At 54.9% G+C, this 23,388-nt stretch overlaps 2 protein-coding genes across 2 annotated transcripts; one reads left to right on the forward strand and one right to left on the reverse strand.

The window, feature by feature from the left end:
* Positions 1-4,042: 4,042 nt before the first annotated feature.
* On the reverse strand, positions 4,043-7,011 carry Ckb (creatine kinase B). The gene is made up of 8 exons (XM_021178835.2): positions 6,905-7,011; positions 6,441-6,648; positions 6,100-6,254; positions 5,890-6,022; positions 5,548-5,719; positions 4,830-4,953; positions 4,506-4,695; positions 4,043-4,423 (listed from the first exon to the last, which is right to left on the reverse strand). Exons 2-8 carry the CDS (start codon positions 6,631-6,633, stop codon positions 4,245-4,247), a joined length of 1,146 nt encoding a protein of 381 aa, XP_021034494.1. The 5' UTR covers positions 6,634-6,648; positions 6,905-7,011; the 3' UTR covers positions 4,043-4,244.
* Positions 7,012-12,839: 5,828 nt separating this feature from the next.
* Trmt61a (tRNA methyltransferase 61A) lies at positions 12,840-19,134 on the forward strand. Its single transcript, XM_021179298.3, has 4 exons — positions 12,840-12,898; positions 13,337-13,696; positions 16,080-16,346; positions 17,869-19,134. The coding sequence occupies exons 2-4, from the start codon at positions 13,366-13,368 to the stop codon at positions 18,141-18,143; spliced, it is 873 nt and encodes a 290-aa protein (XP_021034957.1). The 5' UTR covers positions 12,840-12,898; positions 13,337-13,365; the 3' UTR covers positions 18,144-19,134.
* Positions 19,135-23,388: the final 4,254 nt, after the last annotated feature.

Consider the following 23,388-nt stretch of genomic DNA (forward strand, 5'->3'; position numbering starts at 1 on the left):
GTTCCACCCGCATTCCAACCCCGCTGACCCACGTTCCGCTCTGCTCTGCAGAGAGGCTGCTGTTAAGAGAGTTGGACCACAGTCCCGGTTCATCCCTTCCCCAGGAGTGATTTAGGTTCCACACAAGTTTCCATTAGGACCTAGCGATACAAGCACAGGAGCTCCACCTGTTTTCTGCAGGATGGCCTTGTCTTGACATCCCAAGGTGGCTGCTTGAATGTCACTTGTCTTGTCACTAAACTAAGCACCAAAACTTTGTAGCTACGGCAGAGTGGCCACCAGGGGACCTTAAGCCATCATCAGTACCTTAAAACTTGGCCGGAGGGCTGCTAATCCTGCTAATCCTAATCCCAAATCCTAATCCCTGCTAGTCCTGCTTCCGTCCTGTTAAAGGGCTGTGCCACCATACCCAGCTGTTGTTCAAGTGGGGAGTGTACCTGCCGAGGTGTGGTGGTCAGGACGCCTGAACCCCGGTGTCCTTAGCAAAGCAGAGTAAGGTATTAGGGCATGATGAGACTGTGGGAAGCTGCAGGATGCAGGCTCGAACCCCAGCCCACTGAAAAGCCTTGCTTCCCTAGGCTGTCCCCCCGACACCTTTGTCCTTTGTCGTTGACTCACCTTTTGGCCAGTGGGAAAGTTATCTTAACTTGCATGCCTGTGGGTACAGTGTCTAGCTGCCTCCGGCATCTGGGAGGTTTGTTAAGTACCAGGCTGGGTCAGAAATAGAAGTGCTGTGTAAGGAAGCCTGCAGGCAATTGCAGCCTTCTAAGCTACTATTGGGAGAAGCTGGACCCGGCCCTGAAGAGCCCCACAAGTTAAAAGAGCAGAAGAATCAACCCATGCCTGCGTTAGGCTTTTCTATGTGAGCCTCAGTTTCCCCATAATAGGAGAGGGTGCCAGTGGATGCCTGCTTGCTACTCCCTCAGTGCTCCCACCAGCTGCAACACATTAAATTCCTATAAATAGAAGAAGAAAAAAGAAAACTATTTCCAATTTGACTGGGACAGGGCCGAGGCTGTAGCTCAGCCAGCCAAGCGCTAACTAGCTCAGAGCCCTTGGTTTAATCCTAAAGACTACACTGCAGAAACAGGGTGAGGTAGTACACATCCATTATCCCAGCCGCCGGTCGGTGGAGGCAGGAGGATTTCAGTTTCCTCCTCCGGTACCTGGGGAGGACCGCAAGTGCAGCTTAGTGGTTGAGCTTCGTTCCTAGCATGCGCCGAGCCGAGTTCGACCCTCAACATGGCCAAAACCATTGCCTTATATAAGCAATACATGTTCACTGGAAGAAACTCGGAAAGCGAAGTATAAAGAGGGAAATCACCTGTTCCCACCCACAGCCAGACTGTTCTGGGGTTTTTCCATACATAATCTGGGATCTTAGCGCGAGCTGTTTTATAACCCAGGCTTGCTTCTTGGCTTCCTCAGCCTGTCTTCATAGCACTGAGTGTGAAGTTTGCTTGCACGAAGTAGGAGGGGTGGGGTTGGCCAAGCTTTTTCTTTTTTCTTTTTTTTTTTTCTCCAGGTAAATGGTCCTGACCAGTTCTTTCCTTCTCTAAGGAGCTGTCGTTCCTTGTTATTTCTTTAGATAGTGGTCTTCCTGGGTCAGCATCTGGAAATTCTACCGGCACCAGGGTGAGAGCTGGGGGCTTTGTTAGTATGGTGGGTTGATATCTTAGTGGACAGAACACCCGCCTCTATCATTGGGCCACCCAATGTAGGTGGCTCCAGGGTGAAATCCTTCTCTGGCTGCTCCCAGCAAGAAATCAGGGTGGCCAGCCTGTCCCAGGGAGATGTGTTTCCATTCCTGTTCCCAGTGAGCACAGCCCCTTCCATCTCTGCAACCACTCCCACGAAAGCCAAGCTCAACACACTCGTTTGAATCTCAGATCTAGAGGAAGAGCAGGGCTGTCTGGACTTCCATAAGTCCCGGAGATCTACCGAGCACAGGAGAGTGGCATGCAACACAGCCGAGGGAACACAACAAGATTCTTCTGTCTGGGTGAGACTGGGGTAGGAACTCAGAGCCTAGTAGAGTCCTGAGTTTCTGAGCCTACACAGAGGCCAGGAAGTGCCTGTGTCCAGGACACAGCTCAACCCGGAAGCACAAGCCCCAAAGGGGCTCAGCTGTGCCGGTGCCCGAGTGGCTGGTTCAAGATGCTCATCAGATTCACTGCCTGGGGGAAACATCCTTTCTAGGCTAGGTTCTGCCCTCTGGATCCTGCGTAAGTAGAGTGGGGTTTCAGGCTGCAGCTCTCTGGATCCTTGGGGTTTGGATGGGGAAGTACCACACAGTGCTGTGCGTAGGCCTAGCCACATCAAGTTAGCTGGCCCTGACCTTGCTGGCGTTAAGGGGCCTGAGCCAGCAGAACACTCTGGGCTCAGGTGGCGGGAAGGTGGTATTCCAAGACTGAACTTCACAGACCTGAGGCACCTATAGGAAGATAGAAAACCCTCACCCGTTACAGGGGTCCTGTGTCCTGCCTTCTTTTCTTAGGTCTTTTTGGTGTCTTAACAGCAGACATGGGGAGTTTAGGGCATACATATCTCTCTGTGCCTACTGTCCCTCTCTTAGAGTCTGTATCGTCCCTTCAGAGACTCATTAACTTTGTTGGTGGAGATGGTTTGAAAGGCATTTTCCCCCTAGTTTTTCAAGGCAGGGCTTTTCTTTGGAGTTCTGTCTGTCCTGAAACTTGCTCTATAGACCAGGCTGGCCTTGAGCTCAGAGCCCTGCTCGCCTCTGCCTTCCTAAAGGAAGGCAGGAGGGCTGCTTTTTGCCACCAGACTGAAATCTACAGTGTGGCTGGATGACTTAAAGCTGAGGGAATGGTCTAGTGTGGACCCCAGGTCCTTCTGACAGGAGTGCTAGCTGCAAACTTTTTAGGACATCTGAGGAGACCGAAGGCAGGATTGAGTGCTATCCCTGGACACTAAGGAGAGATGCAGAGATCTCTTGACCCTTTTGTGCTTCTAGGGAACCTGCCCTGTCCTATGTCCAGCCCACCGGCAGTGAGGTGCATTCAAACAGCATGCTACAGAGGTCAGTACTCAACTAGTTTCCCCAGCCTAGACACCACCTAGACGAGCCCATAGCTGGAGTCTGGCCGTTGAAGCAAACACCAGACAGAATGCACCTCTGTAGCTCATAGATCAACCTTGCCTCCCTGTCTCCTGAGTATGTCGTCTGGGTTGACCAGGTAAGCCTGTGATGAGCCTGTCCAGCAGGTGGCAGCACAAGACTGTCCTCTTGGAAGAGTCGCTGTGGGGGCGGGGAACTGTAGTCCCAGCCCCTGGCTGCTGTTTTTTCCTTTCTCGGCTTTCAAATGTGGGCCAGATCTTTTCATGAGACCCAACCAGGATAAGCCGCCATGAAGGCAGCCAAGCTTCGTTTGTGCCCAGGAGCCCTGATGTGAGCCTTGGGGTACCTCCCCTTTGACCTGTCCACAGACAGGGACGGGCCACGACAGAGCCCCTAACTTCTGTTCCCTCTCCTAGATGACGTGGCATAAAAGCTCAGAGTGGAAGCAGAGGGTTGCCTCCTCCCAACCACTAGGGCCCCAGAGAGGAAGCTGCAAATGAGCGGGACGGGACAGGACAAAAGTCTGGATGGGACTAGAGAGCTGGGTGGGTGGAGGGATGAGGAGGTGGCACCTCAACCCGAGGAGGACGGAAGCTGGAGGAAGCAGGGAGAGGATTATTTAGGAACTGGAGTACGGGTTGGAGGCTGGAGGGGGAGGAAGTGAGGAGGTAAACTATGGCTCTTCAGGCTGCCAGGAAGACGGCAGAAAGAAACTGGGGCAGATGTCAAGCTTCGGACTCCTTTAGATGGCTGGGGCTAAGGAAACGCTAGGCTCCACCCTGCAAGCACAGATGTCCTTAGATGCTCAGGCTGGACTCAGAGCCTCCCTCCCTCTCTGCCCTGTATCTTCTACAGCTCATGTTTCATCTGCTAGGTGAGATGACACAGAAGGCCAGCACGCACACACGCGCAGGCACGCACATGACTGTCCCTAGGAAAGGAGAAGCAACACTCAGACAGACATAGGGCAGGCCAAACCCTAGTTTATTTTCAGTGTCAGCAACAGCTTAGCCATCAAAAAAATAAACTCTACCCAGGGCGACAGAAGTCTCTACAGCGAGGCTAAGGGCTCAGCCGCCAGGCGGCAAACATCAAGGATGCATGGCGGGCACTGCCCGGGTAATAAGTTAGGAAGCGGCAGCCTGATGGTGGCGAGGGCCAGGCTTCACTTCTGGGCCGGCATGAGGTCATCGATCGCCTGACCCTGCTCGAGCCGTTGCTCCATCTCAATGAGCAGTTTCACTCCGTCCACCACCATCTGCACCAGTTCCACCTCCGAGAAGCCCAGGCGGTCAGCGTTGGAGACATCAAACACCCCACCGACAGCAGCGGTGTCCACGCCACCTGCGGTGGGACATGGGCAGGTCAGCGGGGCTGAGGACACCTGCACCTTCTGCCCCCTCACCTGTGCCTTCTGCCCCCTCACCTGTGCCTCGCTTCTGGAGCCGCAGCCGCTTGAGCACCTCCGAGAACTTCTCGTGCTTCCCCAGGTGGGGCAGCTTGATATGCACACCTGCCCGCAGTCCGGTGCCCAGGTTGGATGGGCATGTGAGGATGTAGCCCAGGTGAGGATTCCACATGAACTCATAGTTCTTGGACTTGAAGAGAGTTTCGATCTGAAGGTGGAGAAGGGAGAGTTAAGAGAAGGAAGTCTGGCCGAAGCCCTACGGACCGTGGGAGATGTGGGCTCTGATCTGCCCCCATCCCTCCCTAGCACCAACCCCCCTAGTGAGGAAGGCCCAGGCCTGACCTGAGTGAGGCCGGTGCAGAATCGGGTGAACACTTCTTTCATGTTGCCCCCCTTCTGCATGGAGATGACCCGCAGGTGGTCCTCCTCATTAATCCATACCAGGAAAGTCTTATTGTCATTGTGCCTAGAGGAGGGGTATAGTCAGGCTGGAGTTCCTGCCAGAATGTGGCCTTAGATCACACCCAAGAAAGACACTATAGGTGGGTGACCTCAAACAAAATGCTTCCCGAGTGCTGGAATGTGAGCTGTCACCAAGACGCCAATCCCAGCAACAGTGGAGGAAGGCAGGGAGACCCAGGCAGCTCATATACATCTCAATCACCAGTCATGTGCTCTGTGGCCCGCAAGGGTCTGGAGCCTCCAGAGCATCCCACCAGAGGAAGCACGCCTCCGCCCGCTCAGTCTGCAGGGGTAGGAGCCCTGCCCGGACCCGGTGCGGAGGCTTTTGCGTCATTGGCACCTGGCAAGATCCCGGCGGAATAAGGGGGTGAGAAGGTGGAGAGAAAACAAGAAGCGCCGGCTCCCAGGAGGAGGGCGGAGAACAGACGCCAAAGAGACTGGTCACCACCCTTGAGTCCCTGGAGACTGCGGCCTCCCGCAGCGCAAGGACCACAGTCATCCGCAGAACCAAGGTCACCTGGGCGGAGGGAGGCACTGCACAAACTAGGAATTCAGGGCAGGCCCCAACTTCTGGGGACTGGGGGGATTGGGCTCGTACCATATGCCGCGAGCATCCGGCCAGTCGCGGGCCATGCCGGAGGCCAGCAGCAGAGGCGACACAGGCTTGTCGAAGAGGAAGTGGTCGTCAATGAGCTGCTGCTGCTCCGCCTCAGTCATGCTCTTGAGCGCGTAGTACCTGCCAGACAGGTCGCCATCTAGGCTGGACAGAGCTGCGGAGTGCAGAGTTCAAGGAGAGGGTGGGCGGGCGAGCAAGCCCGCCGCCCCGCCTGCAGCAGTGTTTCCCCGCGGGCGAAGGTGGGTCTTCGACCCTCAGTCCCCAGTGGGAACGCGCGCGCAGAGAAGAGCGCAGCAGCTCTGGCGGCTGTTACCCGACCCCTACCTTCTACTGCCAGCTTCTCGATGGCGCGGCGCTCCCCGCGGCTGCAGTGCGGGGGGAGACAGAAGCCGCGGATGCTGCGGCCAGTGCGCACTCGCGAGCTCAGCACGTAGTTGGGGTCCAGGTCATCGCCACCCTGGGAATACAAGGTGGTGGCCTGAGTGAGCGCAGAGACCCCTCTCCCCAGCACGCCCGGACCCTGACTCCCCGCACCTGCAGGTTGTCTGGGTTGAGGTCGGTCTTGTGCTCATCACTGGGCTGGTAGCCGCCGTGCCGCTCCTCAATAATGGGGTCGAAGAGGTCCTTGAATACGTCGTAACTCTCCTCGTCGCCCGCCACTGCACCCACTGTCATGATGTACGGGTGGCCTGGAGGAGGGGCGCGGCGACAGTGACGTCACCGTCAGGCAGGAGCAAGCCGAGGCCCTTAAGGCTAAGCGCCGAGAGGGGACCAGGGGACCCCAGCCCGCCGAAGGTTCAGGGAAGAGCAGTGGGATCCTTGCCCCGGGGGCTTCTTGGGGAGGCGGAAGCCTGACGCTACAGGGGTGTGCATACCCGGATTGTCTACGCCAGTCTGAATGGCGTCGTCCAAAGTAAAGCCGCTCGGCGTGCACTTGGCACGGAGCTCGGCATACAGCTCCGGGGTCAGCACCTTGGCCATATGGTTGTTGTGGCTGCTCAGATCAGGGAATTCATCCTCGGCCGGGAAGCGCAGCTTCTGCGTATTATGGCTGTTGGAGAAGGGCATGGCGGCGGCAGCGGGCTGCGGGGAAGAGCGGGGTCAGAAGAGATTTACACACGGGCCGCCAGGGACCTGCAAACCACTCGGGACCCCCGAGGCTTTCCCTGGACGCCACCAAGGTCAGCGAGGTCTGCATCGTCTGAGTCCAGCGCATCCCAAGTTACCCGGCGGGTCCGATGCGCGCTCCCGGCAGCGAGGCTGCGCGTGATGCCCCGGTCCCGCACCCCACCGCGTAGAGCCCCGCAGGACTATACCCCTGGCCCTTGGACCCGCTCACCGGGATGCCGGACGGAGCAGGGGCGATGGATGCCTGTGCTTGCAGCTCCTGGCGCAGCGCAGAAGAACGACGGCTGCTCGCTGCTCCCTGAGCTCTTAAGGGGCGCGTCGCCGGCCTCCCATTGGTGGCTATTTATAGCCCATTCATTCCATTGGTCCGCGCTTTGGGGTGGTGCCGCCGCTTTGTCCGAGGCAGCAGCCCTTGACACCCCCAGCGGCCCACCCCAGCGGTCCCCAAGTCTCGACCCCGCTGCGCAGTTTGGCCACCCCGGTGGTGCTCGCACAGGATCCCTAAGACGAAACCCCAGAGCCATAGATATCCTAGACCTGCTTCACAAACACTGCCTGGGGGCAGAAAACTGAGTCTGGGAAGCCAGATGGCACTTGAGGCTCCTGCCTTCCTTGCCTCCTCCCTCCTTTCTCCTCAGGCTGACTGCGTTGTAGAGAGGGTCATGGTGAGAGTCCAGGTTTTTAACATTGGGTACAGCATCCAAACACCACATCCAGGCGATATCCTCAGAGCCACAGAGCCGCCGACCTTCCTCAAGGTGCCTGCGGGCATCTCCTGGGTGTTCTTGGTGCAACACCAGAGGCGCAGTCTGGCTGAGGTCCCGCCCGGAAAGCACCCACGGTGTTCTGACCTTGGGCGGGCTCTGAGGAACACAGCCAAGACCCTTGGACCCAGACCCTGAAAGATTCAAGACATTTAGTTCCTAGAGACTTATTTTTGAATCTCCAAATCCTCATCCCCTGTCCCTTTTCTTGGGGGACCGGTTTCTACCACCGCACCCACAAAGAACTACTCACCACCGGCAGGCAAACTGGGGGTGGAGGAAGCACCAGTCAAAATTAAGCTCATTAATCAGATCCAACACATCGAAACAGTCTCTCTCCCCGTGCCCCGTGCCCCCCCACACACACACACACAGGTACAGGGAAACCTGGAATTTGACCACAGCCAGTGCCAGCTATGAATTGGAATGTGTGAAGATAGGCGTTCGCACCTTGCCTGCTGCAGCTGCCAGCAGCTTCGTCTTTTTCTGGAAAGTAATTTGGCAGTATTTGTTAAAATTTTTAAAATTGCTCTATGACCTAGCATTCCCACTTCTAGGAATCCAGCCTACAGAAAGACAGTGTCCCTTCTCTACAAACAGATCAGGAAACGTGTAGAGGGAGCAAGTTTGGATTCGATCTGATGCTCATTAGGGAATGGTCATGGGTAGAAAAGTGTGGTAGATGGTGCAGTTGATACAAATATAGAGGTGAGGTCCTGCGTGGCGTCACACCCTTTCTTTTTTTTAATCCCCGAGACAGGGTTTCTCTGTATAGCCCTGGCTGTCCTGGAACTCACTCTGTTCTGGCCTCGAACTCAGAAATTCGCCTGCCTCTGCCTCCCAAGTGCTGGGATTAAAGGCATGTGCCACCACGTCTGGCTGCAGCGCACCCTTTCAATCCAAGCACGAGGAAGGCAGAGTCAGTCAGATCTCTGTGAGATCCCTCAGGCAGATCCTTCCTCTAAAAAGAGAGTCCAGGACAGCCCTGGCTCAAAAAAATCAGTATCTGTGCTTTCATATTTAATGTTCACTCACAGCCACTCACTCACTCACTCACTCACTCACTCACTCACTCCTGGGCTAATAAGCAAGAACAAGAGAAGCCTTCATCCTTGCATGTTTGACAGAATATCTTCAGTCATTTGTCTTTGACAGTTTCTCTCTCTAGCCTTGGAACTCACTATGTAGACCAAGCAGGTCTCAGAGCTCTGCCTGCCTCTGCTTATCCACTTGTGGACTTAAAGGCAGGCATGTTCCACCCTGCTCTGAGGGATTGCAGTCCAAAGCCTAACTTCAGAAAATTGATGGCACACTTAACGCCCCAGAGGAAAAGAAGCTGAAGATGACTTTGAGGGAGGCTGCTCCCCCTGAGCCTCCAGCCACACATGAGGTGCTAGATGCAAGGAACGTGCAAGAAAAAGTGCACAGGAGGCATAGGGACCCTGCCTTTCTGTGGAGGCTGGCTGCCCGGAGCAAACTGTGTGAGGTATGACAGGAATTCCAGGCTGAGATAGAATGTGCAGGTGCCTGGGGAGAAGACAACTCTAAAGTGAAGAACAGAAAGCCTGCCTGCCTGCCTGTCTGCCTCTGACTGGGTGGAGTTGAAAAGTCACCTCTGCTCTGTCCCCAGAGCTACTACAGAGGCTCCTCCTGTTTTTCACTCACCTTGGCCAGCTTTAACTTATTGTGTTTTGAGACAAGATCCCATAAACCAGGCTCTTTCTGTCTCAGCATCCCAAGTTCTAGTATGGGACTGAGCCACTATGCCCAGGTCAAGCCACTTTTTTTTTGGGGGGGGGGGGGGAGTTCAAGGCAGGGTTTCTCTGTATAGCCCTGGCTGTCCTGGAACTCACTTTGTAGACCAGGCTGGCCTCAAACTCAGAAATCTGCCTGCCTCTGCCTCCTGAGTGCTGGGATTAAAAGTGTATGCCACCACACCCGGCTCAAGTCACTATTCTGTAAACCAATAAAACAACCTCAGATAAGGAGGTATTCCAGCAGTCAGGAAGAAGAGGCAGATGTATATCTGTGTAATAAGTTCAGTCTAGTCTACATAGTGAATTCTGAGGCAGTCAGGGTTACATAGAAAGATCCTGTCTCAAAAAGAAAAAAAAAAGGGGGGGGAGGGGCAGGAAGATTAAAAATCAAGGCCAGCCTGGGCTCCAGGAGCCCTTGTCTTTGGCTAGACAGCAGGTGTGCCCTCAGTCTGTATTCTATGCTCCCGGCAGCCTCTCCCCATCTCAGATATATCTGCAGCTGCCTACCCAGTCCCTACTCCTTTCAGGGAAGCTGGTGCTGCTTAGCCCCAAGTGCTCAAGTTTCTGTTTTAGAAATAGGAAGCGAACTTGTTATCTAGGCTGGAGGTGGGGGTAGGGGGCTCAGGGCTTCCTCTTTGTCTCCAGGATTTGCAGCTTCTTAGCCTTCTCTCCTTCCTTTCCCTTTTTTATCTCCCTGCCAGAGCAAGACCAAGACTCTGGTAGAGGTGAGGAACAGAAGTCAAGGGTGCCTATCCCAGCACTAAACCACACCCAGTGCAGGCACAGGTTCCTGTGACCTTTGACTACTGTCCCATTCTACTGCAGATACACAAAGGAAAAGACACAAGTGCTGGCTCAGGAGGTCCAGATATCTCCCGATGGTCCTAGGGTGACTACCCTTGGGACATCGTGCAGATTCATAGAGTATATGCAGCTATAGTGGAAGTGACAGCAGGAGAGGGAGGTAAAGGGGCCTTCATAGCCACCAGATGACAGTATCAATGTGAGGCCCCCACTGGGGTGTTGCTTGGAAGTCCTGATAGCCCCCAGAGCAAGGAAGCAAGGTGAGGGTCTTCCAACCTAGCTGTGGTCCTGACTGTGGGCCCCCTGCTCTCCTCTCTCCTCGGAACTCGGTAGTTGGTCTGGCAGCTCCCAGGCGAGAAGCTAGATGACATCACTCCCCAGATTTATGGTCCCATCTCCTTCAAAATCACACCAAGTCATACATTAACCACAAAGAAGGAAGGGGTATCAAAGGAGTCTTTGATAATCATAGACTGAGTTTTTTAATCTTAGAGCAGGGTCCAGTCCAGCAGGGCAAGTGGAGAACAGATAGGGCCATGGCCTTCAGGTTCGCCAGAGGCTAGCCACAGTCTGTGGCCAAGGTGTATCTCTTCCTCTCTGCTCCCTTGCTCATGGAGCGCAAAGGGGAAGTTGACAGGGGTCAGAAAAAAGGCAGGGGCTGCAGGACAGTGCAGCAGGAGGCTGTGCCAGTCAAAGGGGGGACTCTTGGCACCTCGGGCCCAGGCAGAGCAGGCAGATCTCTTGGGTCTGAGACCAGCCTGATCTACATAGTGAGTTCCAGACAGCCAAGGCTATATAGGGAGTCTGTCTCAAAGACAAAATATAGCCCTGCATGAACCATGTTGTCGGTATGATGTTACACAAATTAACTTTCTGTTCCCCATCTGTAAAGTGGTCATAAAATTATAAGGAAGAGGATTCAATGACACGAGAGCGAGCTGGCCACATGAAGCACCTGGTCTTATTAGAACTCAGCGTATAAACTTCGCTGGGAAATCTCCCCACCCCCACCTCACCAGCTAGGGTCTTTTTTTTTGGGGGGGGGGGGTTTCGAGACAGGGTTTCTCTGTATAGCTCTGGCTGTCCTGGAGCTCACTTTGTAGACCAGGCTGGCCTCGAACTCAGAAATCCGCCTGCCTCTGCCTCCCGAGTGCTGGGATTAAAGGCGTGCACCACCACGCCCGGCTACCAGCTAGGGTCTTAAGCTGCTGGTTCTGCTTGAAGACTCCAGGCTGAGGCTGGGCATGATAGATGACTAGTTCTGAGAAGATGGACTGTAGAAGGTACCCAGGAAGTACTGAGAAGCCAGCAGTGGGCAACTGGAACCAAGGGACCCCCCCCCCCCTTGTTGAACTCATAGGTTGGGTGGGGATGTAATCAGGCCTGGTCTCCATGCCACCGAGAAGCTGAGGAAGAGGAACCTCCCAGGAGAAGTGGAAAGTCTAACTCTCCAGAGGGGCAATTAGGATGTGTATTGGGTTGTACACCACCAAGGGAATGAAATACCCTGTTAGAACAGGGGTTGTGGGGGCAGGGAGGATGGGATAAGGGGTTTCTGAAGGGGAGACCTGGAAAGGGGAAAACATTTGAAATGTAAATAAATTATTCAATAAAGAAGAAAAAGAGGGCTGGTGAGATGGCTCAGTGGGTAAGAGCACCCGACTGCTCTTCCGAAGGTCCAGAGTTCAAATCCCAGCAACCACATGGTGGCTCACAACCATCCGTAACGAGATTTGGCGCCCTCTTCTGGAGTGTCTGAAGACAGCTACAGTGTACTTACATATAATAAATAAATAAATCTTAAAAAAAAAAAAAAAAAAAAAGAAGAAAAAGAAAGAAAAGGGTTGTGGGGTCGTGGATATGGCTGGGGTGTCTCAGCTGAAAGTGCACCTTCACAGCATGGGCGACCAAGAAAAACCCTCCCTGTCTGTCCTTCCAGGGCTAGCATAGTAAGGTCAGTCAGGGCAGAAATTTGAGGAGGTCTAAAGTCAGGCACCTGAGTTTCTAGGGCAAGGACATCACAGGTTGGCCTAGCCTGGCCCCAGAGGATCCCCATAGGCTGGCAGGATTCTAGAAAAGGCAGGCTGGGTCAAAGCCTCTTCACTGGAGAGTGCAGCCTTAAGCTGGTCACTGCTACTGGTTCTACATGGCTAAAGTTTCCTTCTCTCCTTTTCTGCCAGCTGAGGTGTGCAGGAAGGCTCTCCACTCTCTCTGCCCCATCCCTACTCCCCTCTCCACTGCACACCCGGAGGAAGAATCTTCCTTCACTTCATAGGCTCTCAAGATGCCAGGGATCCTAGAAAGGGACGCTTTGTGCCCTCCCCCTCAGGCAGGACCTGGCCTAGGGCCACTTTTGCAGAATATTCCAGACTAACTCTACTCCTTTTACTCGGCCCAGCCCTAGCCAAAGTCTTTGCGCTAACCCTCATCCCTTTGCCTGCGTTTCCACTTTCTGGCATTTATTCTGGAGCCCAGACAGGGTGTTTCGGGAGCTGTTTGCAATGACAAAAATGTCCTGGTGGGCCATAGTAGGGAGGTCCTAGGGTTGCATAGTTGTCAAAGTGCGCTTTAGGGTCATGCGTATCCTGGGGGCAGACGCTTCGTGCACCGGGCAGCCCTAAAGGCCGCGCGCGGACAAGCCGCTGGTGAGCAGGGGACTTTTATTTTCGCACAGCGCTCGGATCTCTTAGGCAACGTGCAAGTCTGCACAGAAGAACACAGTCGAAGAGACGCCAGCCAGAAAACGTCCTCTGGGGGCGCGCAAAGGACAGCGCGGCGACTCCCAGAGAGCCCTGCGCTGGTTTGACGTCATCAAAAAGCACCGGAAGTGCGGCGGCCGCCGTGGAGCCACGTGTGGAGCCGGGAGCCGGCTTATGCTGCGTGAGTTTCCGAGCTGGGAGCGGCTCTCCGGGCTTGCTGGCAGGTCCTGTGCTGTTCGGCGGGAGGCCAGCCTTCCCTGCCGTCCGGAGCCCTCCGTGGAGACTCTGGGCAAGGGGCTACGGGGATTCCGGGCTCGGAGGTGGCTTCTCTCCCCTGCTGTGCACGCTATCAGAGATTGCGGCCTTCACACTGGGGGATTCTGGTCCTTCCTGTGTGGGGATCCTTGGGCTCCTGTCGCTGTGCACTCTCTTGTGTTCTTCGAGAACAGAGACCTCCAGAAGGGCTCCATATGTTAGGCTAGAGTGCAGCTCTGTTGGGTTGGCTAAGCAAGTCCGCTAACCCTGCTCAGAACCCAGGCCCCACAGACCTCTCTGTCCAGACTACAGATCTTCATCCTGCCTCCTGGTCCTCTGACCTCACGTCCACACACTTCTCCAGGTCCCTGACCCTTGGCAAACGTTAACACCATGAGTTTCGTGGCATACGAGGAGCTGATCAAGGAAGGCGACACAGCCATCCTGTCATTGGGCCACGGCTCGATGGTGGCAGTGCGTGTGCAGCGTGGGGCACAGACCCAGACCCGGCATGGCGTCCTGAGGCACTCGGTGGACCTCATTGGCCGCCCATTTGGCTCCAAGGTGATTTGCAGCAGAGGCGGCTGGGTGTATGTGCTGCACCCCACTCCTGAGCTCTGGACAGTGAACCTGCCTCACCGCACGCAGATCCTCTACTCCACCGACATTGCCTTGATCACCATGATGCTGGAGCTGCGTCCCGGTTCTGTGGTCTGTGAATCAGGTGAGCTCCTCTGGTATGAGCTCAGATAAGACGGTTTGCAGCCGATCCTTCCTGCAGTTGTGCGCTGAACTACTTGGTTCTTATTCTAGCTTTTATTTAGCAACTCCGCTTGCTAGGAGGGGTGTGGCTGCAGGGAGTGAAGCCAGAAGCAGTACTAGCTGCTGTCATTGAAATGGCAGCTGATGGGAGCTAACCTGGGTTGGAGAAGAAAGAGGAGGAGGAGGGGCCCTATGAGGGTCAGAGCTAGGATTGCTTGATGCTGGCCAAGGTGCTGACTGCTTTTTTCTAGGCCAGCTGCCCCTTCCTGGAGGGAAGCTGGGTCCTCCAGAGCTCATTGCAGAGAGAAGTCTGTCCCACACTTACAGCCAGGCCCTCCCCTAGTTCCATCGAAGATTAGCACTGTCACTGCTAAGAGGCCGGGTGGTGGCTAGAAGGGTCTGAGAAGGGCTGTCTCTCACATGTCCACCCTTAGGTACTGTGGCCACTGGGTGCAGCAATCTAGGCATGCACCTCTGCCAAGAATGATCCGGGGATCAGATGTGGCTAGATCCTTGGTGGTGTGTTTCTTGCGGGCTAAGAGGCTGAGGTCCAGAGTCACAAGAGCTCCCATTCTCCCTGTTGTTGCTGGCTTTCTATTGTTCTTTCCCTCTGAAGCAAGAGAGCAGATAGCAGGTCAGCTCTGACAGCTCTCCTTTTGTACCTTGCATTAGGGGATATGCTATCCTCTCTCAGGCCTTTGCCCTGTTTCGGGCAACACAATCCTGTGCACCCATGTGGTGCCCTGTCCCTTCTCCGCCCTCTGAAAGACAGGACAGGCAGTGACCTGTCAGTGCTCATGAGGAGCTTATAAGACAGGGAAGCTTGTTTAAAGATGACTTAGAGGGATCCCCAAACTCAGGATGTCAGGGATCCAAGAAGGTGACCTTTGAGGTAAAGATAATGAGGTACTACCAGAAGCCAAAGAAAAGCTCCGCCGATGCCCTGAGGTAGAAACAACACCTGGACATGCTGGTAAGGAGACCAGCGCGGCTGGACAGGGACTGTGAGTGAGGTTGGGAAGCAAGAGGGGTGCCTTCCTTCCAAGAGCTGGCAGGAGTCCGGAGTCTCCCTGAATGGGAAGGTAAGCCCTGCTGCTGCGTCAAGGGTGGGTCTGACTGACAGTAGTGAAAGAACAGAGGGCCGAGAGCAGAGGGAGGAACCTGGTGGGTGAGGCCCTGGTGTAGGAGGAAGGAATCACTGGTAGACTGGAAGTGGGGTGGCCGTGTGGCCGTGTGACTGAACAGTCTGCCTCCTGTAGTAGTGATCAGGGTTGGATGGGGTCCATCTTTGCTCTTAGGGTTTTTTGAGGGGGTGAGGGGAGGTTGGAACCAGTGCTTTGGTGAGGAACCTTGCTGGAAGTGGTCACCAAGCTTGGGTACTTGGAGCTGTGGAGGGGGCAGCTATAAGGATGAGTAGAAGCCAGGCAGTGGTGGCGCACGCCTTTAATCCCAGCACTTGGGAGGCAGAGGCAGGTGGATTTCTGAGTTCGAGGCCAGCCTGGTCTACAGAGTGAGTTCCAGGACAGCCAGGGCTACACAGAGAAACCCTGTCTCGAAAAAACCAAAAAAAAAAAAAAAAGAAGAAGAAGAAGGATGAGTGGTGACAGAGCTAGCCCTGGTCCTGGAGTCCATGGCGTCAGGCGAAGAAGGGTAGCCCTCCCTCTGAGGGAAGAGCTGAGCTGAGGTTTGCTTTTTTTCTTTTTCAAGACAGGGTTTCTCTGTGTAGCCCTGGCTGTCCTGGAACTCACTCTGTAGACCAGGCTGGCCTCGAACTCAGAGATCCACCTGCCTTTACCTTACCTCCCAAGTGCTGGGATTAAAGGCGTGCGCCACACCTGCCTGGAAAGTCTGTTTTTGACAGACTGATGACATTGTGAAAAGGGTGGTGCTGTTTTCTTTCTACCATGGAGATTGATTTAGCAGAGTTGGTGTTGTGGAGAGGATTGAGTCAAGGAGCTAATGGGGGAAGTAAGATAGGCAGCTGAGGCAAGACCCATGGGCTCACTGCAGTGTAGACGGGATTAGGTCCCAGGATAGTGTAGGCCCAGCATTAGCTCTGCCTAGACTCACCCTCCCTCTGTGTCTGCCCCACTGATTCTGTGCTTCCCGTTTGTTCTGTGTGTGCTGAGTAGAGCTGCCCCGTCCTTGCCTGTGCCAGTACTACACAGCCCATCAACTCCACCCCCGCACCCCAAACCCAAGACTGAGGCTGCCAAGAACAGAACACGCAGCTCATGATATGACGCCGTCTCTGCCCTCATATGCCTCCTGGAGAGGAGGAGCTGGTTGATGGGTGGGTATGGCCCTCGAGGGACCCCCTCAACCCCTCTTGTTTCTCCTGCCAGGCACGGGCAGTGGTTCTGTGTCCCACGCAATCATCCGCAGCATCGCCCCCACTGGCCACCTACACACAGTAGAGTTCCACCAGCAACGGGCAGACAAGGCCCGGGAGGAATTCCAGGAGCATCGGGTGAGCCAGTGGGTGACTGTGCACACCCAGGATGTATGCCGCAGTGGCTTCGGTGTGGTCCACGTGGCTGATGCTGTCTTCTTGGATATCCCATCACCCTGGGAAGCTGTGGGCCATGCCTGGGATGCCCTCAAGGTTGAAGGTGCGTCAGTGGTGTTGGTTAGGGTTCAGGTAGGGGCTGAGCTGCTGGGTCATCTGGAACCCAGGAACCTGAGGGCCACACCACAGTAATGGCCACATCAGGGTTCCTTTTGGCCCACAGTGAGGACTGGCTCAGACTGGCTGGAGACCAGGGTTAGAGAAGATGGGTCCCATTCTCCAGCCAAGATGGGAACTCACTGCGGCCCTGAGGCCCTGACAGCTGCATCCAAGTGCAGGCAAGATTTGCATGATAGAACGGGCCAGGATCCAAGCTGGAGATTATAGACAATCCCCTACCCCCAGCCATTTCCTGCAGACTCCCAGCACCCATGCTGCAGAGCCAGACGGCGGGACCCTTTTAGGGAAGATGCTGAGGGTAGAGGCGGGGTGATGGGAAAGCCAGGAGAAGGTCGGCTGCAAGCCAGAGAGGCCACTGCTGAGGCCTGGGTATTTCGCCTTTTCTGGAGAAGAAACAGGCTTGGCAACCAGGGCTGCTCTCCACCCCACTCTGTACCAAGGGTGGGGGAGGCTCTGAGAGGCAGGAGCCCAGGCTCTCTAGCTGCCTCAGGTCCTGTGCAGACCTCTGAGTCGCTGCTGTCTGCTGAGGTGGCCTAAGGGGAAGCCTGGAGGTCTCCACCTGAAGTTCCCTGATGCAGGGTCGTTGGTCAGGCCAGCCCAGGAGAGCCTCCTTACAAAGTAGTCAGAAGCACCCCTGCCTTTTTTTGGTCTTGTCCCATGACCCATGTCTGCCTCTCCTGGGCTCTTCCCCAGATCTTCATTCTCTGGGTCCTTCAGTGTGGGTTTCTTTGTTTTTTGTTTTTTTGGTTTTTTTTTTTTTTTTTTTTTTTTGGTAGGCTTGGTGTTTTGTAACACGCTCTATCTCTAGTGGCCTCTGGCAAGGAGTATATGGTGTGATTTGCTGTTTAGTGACAGCGGACTCTATCCTGTCTCATCCCTGTGTCAGGGAGCGCTGTGGATCCCAGGCCTAGGGACATGTGTACACACTCCATCTCTGCTGTGGCTTGCTCATGGGCACTTTCATAGTCTGGGGGCAGGCTGAGTAAAGCCTGTAAGCTGCCCCCGTGGGAGGCAGCAGGGAGGAGCTCCAAGTGTGCTTGCTGTAGGCTCCTCCTGTTCCCAAGAGCCAACGACAGCCTCTAATTTTCTGTGACAGCAGCAACCCACACACCGCCCCATGTTGCCCTATTGTTAGAGCTATTCTTGGGACTGGCTCTGACAGCCCTGACCCCCCCAAGCCCTCCATTGCCTCCTACAAGGCAGGATGGTGATGCCTACTGGCAGGGAGACCTAGGCATCTCAGTCTTGGGCCTTGCTACTAACCTGGACTTCTGCCCAAGGGTGGCCCAGCAGGTAGGGCAAAAATGTATAGCTTCCCGAGACCCTTGCATTGCAACTTGGTCTGAGGGCTTACAGTCTGCAGTCAGTCTTGAGCCAGCCTCAGGTCCAGGGTGGGTTGTGGGTACCATTACACTACCCTCTGACCCCCTGTCTTGCTCCTGCAGGTGGCCGCTTCTGCTCCTTCTCGCCGTGCATTGAGCAGGTGCAGCGGACATGCCAGGCGCTGGCAGCCCATGGCTTCACTGAGCTCAGCACCCTGGAGGTACTGCCACAGGTCTACAATGTGCGCACTGTCAGTCTGCCCTTGCCCGACCTAGGGGCCAACAACTTAGAGACCAACATGGGCTCTGATGCCAGCCCCTTCCGTAGTGGTACACCCATGAAGGAGACTGTGGGCCACACTGGCTACCTGACTTTTGCCACTAAAACCCCAGGCTAGCAGGCCTCCAAATGAACAGCACAGGCAAGCAGGCAGGGAGGCCAGAGGCTGCCTTATATGGTCAGCCACTGCCCTCATGACTTGTGTTTAGAAAGAGATGGGGGCGGGGTGGGGCAGGGGCCTCCTGGGTGGCTGAGGGGGGTGAGTAGGCTGGCCCTGCTCAGTCGGGAGGCATTCCTGTCTTGAGAGGGAAGTCTCCACTTCATCACTGCTCAGCACAAGCTCCTTCCTGGCTCTTTGTTGTCAACATGAAGTTTCCTCTCCATAGGCCTTCCTGGGTTTTGAGACTAAATGGTAAAAGTTGAGGGCGGCAGAAGCTTTGGGCACTGCCTGTAGCCTGGGCTGACCTACGGGAGCGTGGGCTGTCCCATCCCTGGTGCAAGGCTCCAGGCCCTGGTGCTCCAGAGCTTAGCCAGAAGCTGTGGTTGAGCTAAGTTAACCAGAAAGCCCAGCCCTGCCCTCCTCTCCCTGTACTTCCCTGAGGCTGATGGAGGGACCAGGCTGGCCCAGGAACAAAGGAGGTGATTATAAGCAATAATCCTGTGCTGCACAGGCCATGTGTGTGTCAGCATGACCGTGTGTGTGTGTGTGTGTGTGTGTGTGTGTGGTTCCTGGTGTGCTGTCATCTGGGGTTAGGCATCATCCTGAGGGATGGAAAGCAGCAGGATAGGTCCCTGCTTCCATGACCTTCCGGCCCTTGTTGGAGCTGGGGTCAAAAAGCGGATCATAGAGGAGGCTGTGCATGGACTAAGAGCCTGGCAGTGGACTTGCCACATGTGTCACCTTGGCTTTGGCTTGGTGTCCATTCTTGGTATGTGGCTAGCTTCAAGGGAGTTTCAGTGCTCAGTGCTCAGATCATCTTGGTGTGAGGCTGCCAGTCAGCAGCTGCTGCTGCTACATGGAAGCAGCCATCGTGAGACTCACCAGTGTCCTACTGTCATATGTCATACCCGAGGGCACCCAAAGGATAATAAATGTTTTCCCCACTGTGCTTATTGTCCTGTTCCCAGAAGGGCTGTCCTTGAGCAGTGGCCCAGGCCTGCTGCCCGACACGTGTCTTCCTGACCTCTGTGCTTTCCTCCCTGCCCTCAGTAGGTACTATGGCATTTCTGAGCTCCAGGACAGCACCACAGGACTCTTCACAAAGGCATGTCCCGGGCTCCTTCCCACATTCCTATGAGAACCTAACTCGGCGCTCCTGGGGTTGGCTTCCCAGGCTGGCTGTTCTCAGTGTAATGGCAACTGGAGGTCCTAGAGGTCCACGTCCTGAGGCCCGTGTGCCCTCAGAGCTGTTCCAGCTCCCTAGGACCGCCAGCCTTGTTCCAGGGCTTACCCTCCCTCCAGGACTTGCTCTCAGCTCTAACATAATGCCTAGCCTAAAGGACTGAGGTGAGGTCCCCACTCGTGTTCAGCATAGAGTGGCGCCTTCAGTGCCAGGACCTGCCAAGGGTTGTAAGCTGGATGACCTGGGCACCCTGCTACCTGGCCTGGCCTGAGCAATCCTGGCTCTCTGTCCTTGGGGAAGGGCTTCTGGCCAACAGGTGAAGGTCAAGGGACAACATTACTGTGGGACAGAGCTTGCTCAGTTGTGGGACACACAGGCCGTATAGCCAGGAAGGCCCAGGTTATGTCTTCCATATGGGTCTCACTGGCTAGATGTCCTGCAGAAGGGACCCTGGCCAAGGCTGGAAAAACAATCTACTTACTGTCCCTTGGGATAACCAAATTCTAGCTTTCGTAGTCTCTGGGCCTTGGAGCATCTATCCAACCCCAGTTTACCTCTAAGCCCAACTGCAGCTGGAGTGCCACCTGGCCCTGGACCTACCTGAAAGCCTTTGTGTCTCTACAGCTCCGCTCAAATCATCCTCTTTATTCGTTCACTCGTTCATTAGTTAGTTTTTGAGGTGGGGTGTTCTCTGTGTAGTCCTGACTGACCAGGAACTTGCTCTATAAAACTGACTAGCCTTAAAAAAAAAAAAAAAAAAAGCTAGCTGAGTGGTGATGGCCCACGCCCTTAATCCCAGCACTAGGGAGGCAGAAGCAGGTGGATCTCTTGAGTTTGAGGCCAGCCTGGTCTACAGAGTGAGTTCCAGCACAGACGGGGCTACACAGAGAAACCCTGTCTCAAAAAACCAAAACTCTGGCTAGCCTTGAACTCAGATCTGCTGTCTGCCTGGCTAAACCATCTCCTCTTGACTGCTTTCCCAGACTGCTACCCACTCTCAGGCAGGAGCCTTCAGCTCAGCCGTCCTCTGTCTGTACCCTGCCCTGACCTGCTGAGGGCTAGTTACCTCAGCAGGAGCCCCCAGGTCCTACAGACTGAGCCTGGCTCCTAAAGGAGTATTCCTGAAGCCATGGTTGGTGAGTTCAGTTAGCCGATCCTGGGTGCACCTGACTCAGAGGCTCGGGACTCATCATGGGGCAAGATCCTGGAAACTCCCCTTCCAGCCTGACTCCTGTCACTGGCCCTCAGTTTTCCCTTAGATATTTTCCTGGGTCACAACCTGCATTGTGACCAGGACAGCAGCACACCTCTCAGCCTCCTTTGCAAGAGTCTGCTCTGCAGCGTCAAGCCCCAGGAAGCCCTGGATGCATCTGTAGGTGCAGATCCTGGTTCACCTGCTGGAAGGCTCCTGGGCCAGGGTGATCAGCTTCCTCAGACAGACTTCCTCCGAGCCACCTGTGCGCTGTGCCCAGGCCTCAAAATATGCTGCGTTTGAGGGTTTTCCAGCAACGGCATTGGGATCTAGTATTGTGTCTCTGGGTGAAGAATGGGTAGTACAAGGGTGGCTAGGGACACCTCTGCCTCTTACATTGTCTGGGTCTCTTGGAACTTGACCTTGAAGCTGTGTCCTCTTCTCCCCTCCTGACCATTGCACAGTTGCCTCTTTCTGCCTCAGCCTAGCCTTCATCCTGGGACAAGCAGGCTGCCAGGGACTCCAACAACAGGGAGAGGTGCTTCCTGCCCACCGTTGGAAATGCTACCTAGGTGGAGAAAGAAGACTCACCTAGCTTTTACATCTGAAGCCAAAGGGGTGGGCTGGTGAACGTCCTGTGGACTTAAGGCTAGCCTAGGATGCTCTTGCTAGGTCAGTTGAATAAGACTCCTTAGGGAGGGTAGGGGCCTCCTTCAGACCTGAGCGCATGAGGCCATAGGAATGTCTGGGAAATGTTAGTGCCCAGTGCTCCCAGCTCTGTACCTCCATTGGTGAGGAGCCTTACTTCCACTGCTGGCCTGGTTTGAACCAGACACACAGTGTGAGATACATGAACAGCAGAGAAAAGCAAGGGATTAACTCTCTTATATGGGTCCCAAGGAAGGGACCTCAGGTTTATAGACTTGACCTTCTGGGAAGCAGAGCTTGGGTGGTAACTTGCCCATAGGAGTGCAGGGGTGGGATAATCCCAGTCTCTGGATATGCCACTCAGGTTGGTGGTGAGTCACCTTCCTGAGGAGATGAGACAGTGACTGCCTCGTGGCTTACTGAGAATGTGTCATGTCAGTGGTTGGGACAGTCAGTTTACAGAATGCCACTGTGACTACTGCCACCTTCTCCCAGAAGCCCTCCTTTGGGGTGGGAGGGAGTGGCTGGCAAGATGGCTCAGTAGGTAAAGGCAGGCTCTTGCCACCAAACTTGACCAGACTTGAGTCTCTGGAACCCACATGGTGGACGGAGAGAACTCCATCAGACTTACACGCGTGCCCCATGGGACATGAGAGCATCCCTGCCCCTCTATGTGTGTGTGTGCGTGTGTGCATACATGAGTGAAAGCCAGAGAGTGCTTGAGTCATCTCCCAGGACTGGGATTATAAATACATGTCACCGTACCTGCCAGCTTTACATTGATTCTGAGCATTCAGCTTTGAGTCCTTGCGCTTAAGAGACATGCTTTAGCAGCTGAGCAAGCCATCACCCTAGCTGAGCTTCCTTTTCTGTCTGTTTCAGGATCTAAGGCCAGAATCTGGGTTCTGACTCTGGTCCATCCGATAAATATCCTTTGTGCTCTAGGCCATGAAATAGCCTTTGCAGGCACCGGAATGGCCTTTGCACTCCAGGTACTAACAGTGTGTGCGCACGTATGGGGCGTTTGTGCGCATGTATGGGGTGCTTGGGTCTTCAGGACTGTGGAAGATTTGCAGTTAGTTTTTAGAAAATGAAGGCATTTGCCTTGGTTTCTTGTGGTTTGAAGCTGACCAGAAGTCCTACCTGGCCTAGGTCTGAGCACACAGCCTCTCTTTTGACCTTTCCAATTACCCAGGTAGGGATACATACCCACTAGCTGCTGCCTTAGACATGCTGGGTAACGTGTAACTCACACACACACAAAGGACTTAAGAACAGCAGTCAGACCTTCTCTTGCAAGGCTCAGGGTAGAGCTGAGCCAATGTCAGCCTGCTGCCGCTGGCTGCCTCTCCTGCTCCTGGGACGTGTGCCAGCATCACGAGCTTAGGTACAGTAGGTCCCAGCCCAGCTGTGCTGGTGCTGGCCAAGCCTTTAGTCTCATTGTGTCCATAGACACCCCCGCCCCAGTCACTGGTTGAAGTGTACCCCATGGCTGGCCTAGAGCAGACAGATCTGGGGGATGAGAGAAGGAACAGCAGATTTGGGGAGAAAGAGGAGCAAGCCCTTGCTGCTCTCTCTTTGCCCTGCTGTGTGTCTTAAGTGAGCCTAGCCCGTGGGCTCTGCATGGGGGTCATCAGCAAATATGGCCCTGTCCGTGCAGAGCAGCCTGACCAGCCTGCTTTGAGTCTTTTGCCAGGATGAGGGCGTTTCAAAGTCAGGCTGCCTCCAAGGCGGGATCTTCAGCGGGAGGGAATAACTTGGCTCCCACCAGGCTGAGAATAGCTCAGAATTGGGTCACGCTCACCGAGCACTCCGGTCACAGCCTCCAGCCTTTGACAATAATCAGCTTTTTCCCCCCGACATCTGTCCCTTCAAAGAGGGGGGAGGCAGACTTGGGCACATTTTTAGAAGAATGTGAGGGGATGGGAGAAGAAGCTGTTTTTCCATGGGCAAGCCTCCCTCCTCTGACCACCACCGCCATGCTGGCCACTTCAAATCCTCCTGCCATTCCCAGGACACCCCCCCCCCCCCCACCACCACCACCAGACTCCTGCTCAAACCAAAGCAGCCTTGTGCCCCTCACGGCCGAGGATAGGGATTCTCTATCCTGGAGATATCCTAGACCTTTCTGCCCCTCCCCCAGCCCACACTCTCAGCAGCCCAGCCTTTTGTGTCATGAG

This window comes from Mus caroli, unplaced genomic scaffold (genome assembly GCF_978045245.1).
Source record: "Mus caroli unplaced genomic scaffold, Mus_caroli_1 scaffold_14, whole genome shotgun sequence".
NCBI lineage: Eukaryota > Metazoa > Chordata > Mammalia > Rodentia > Muridae > Mus > Mus caroli.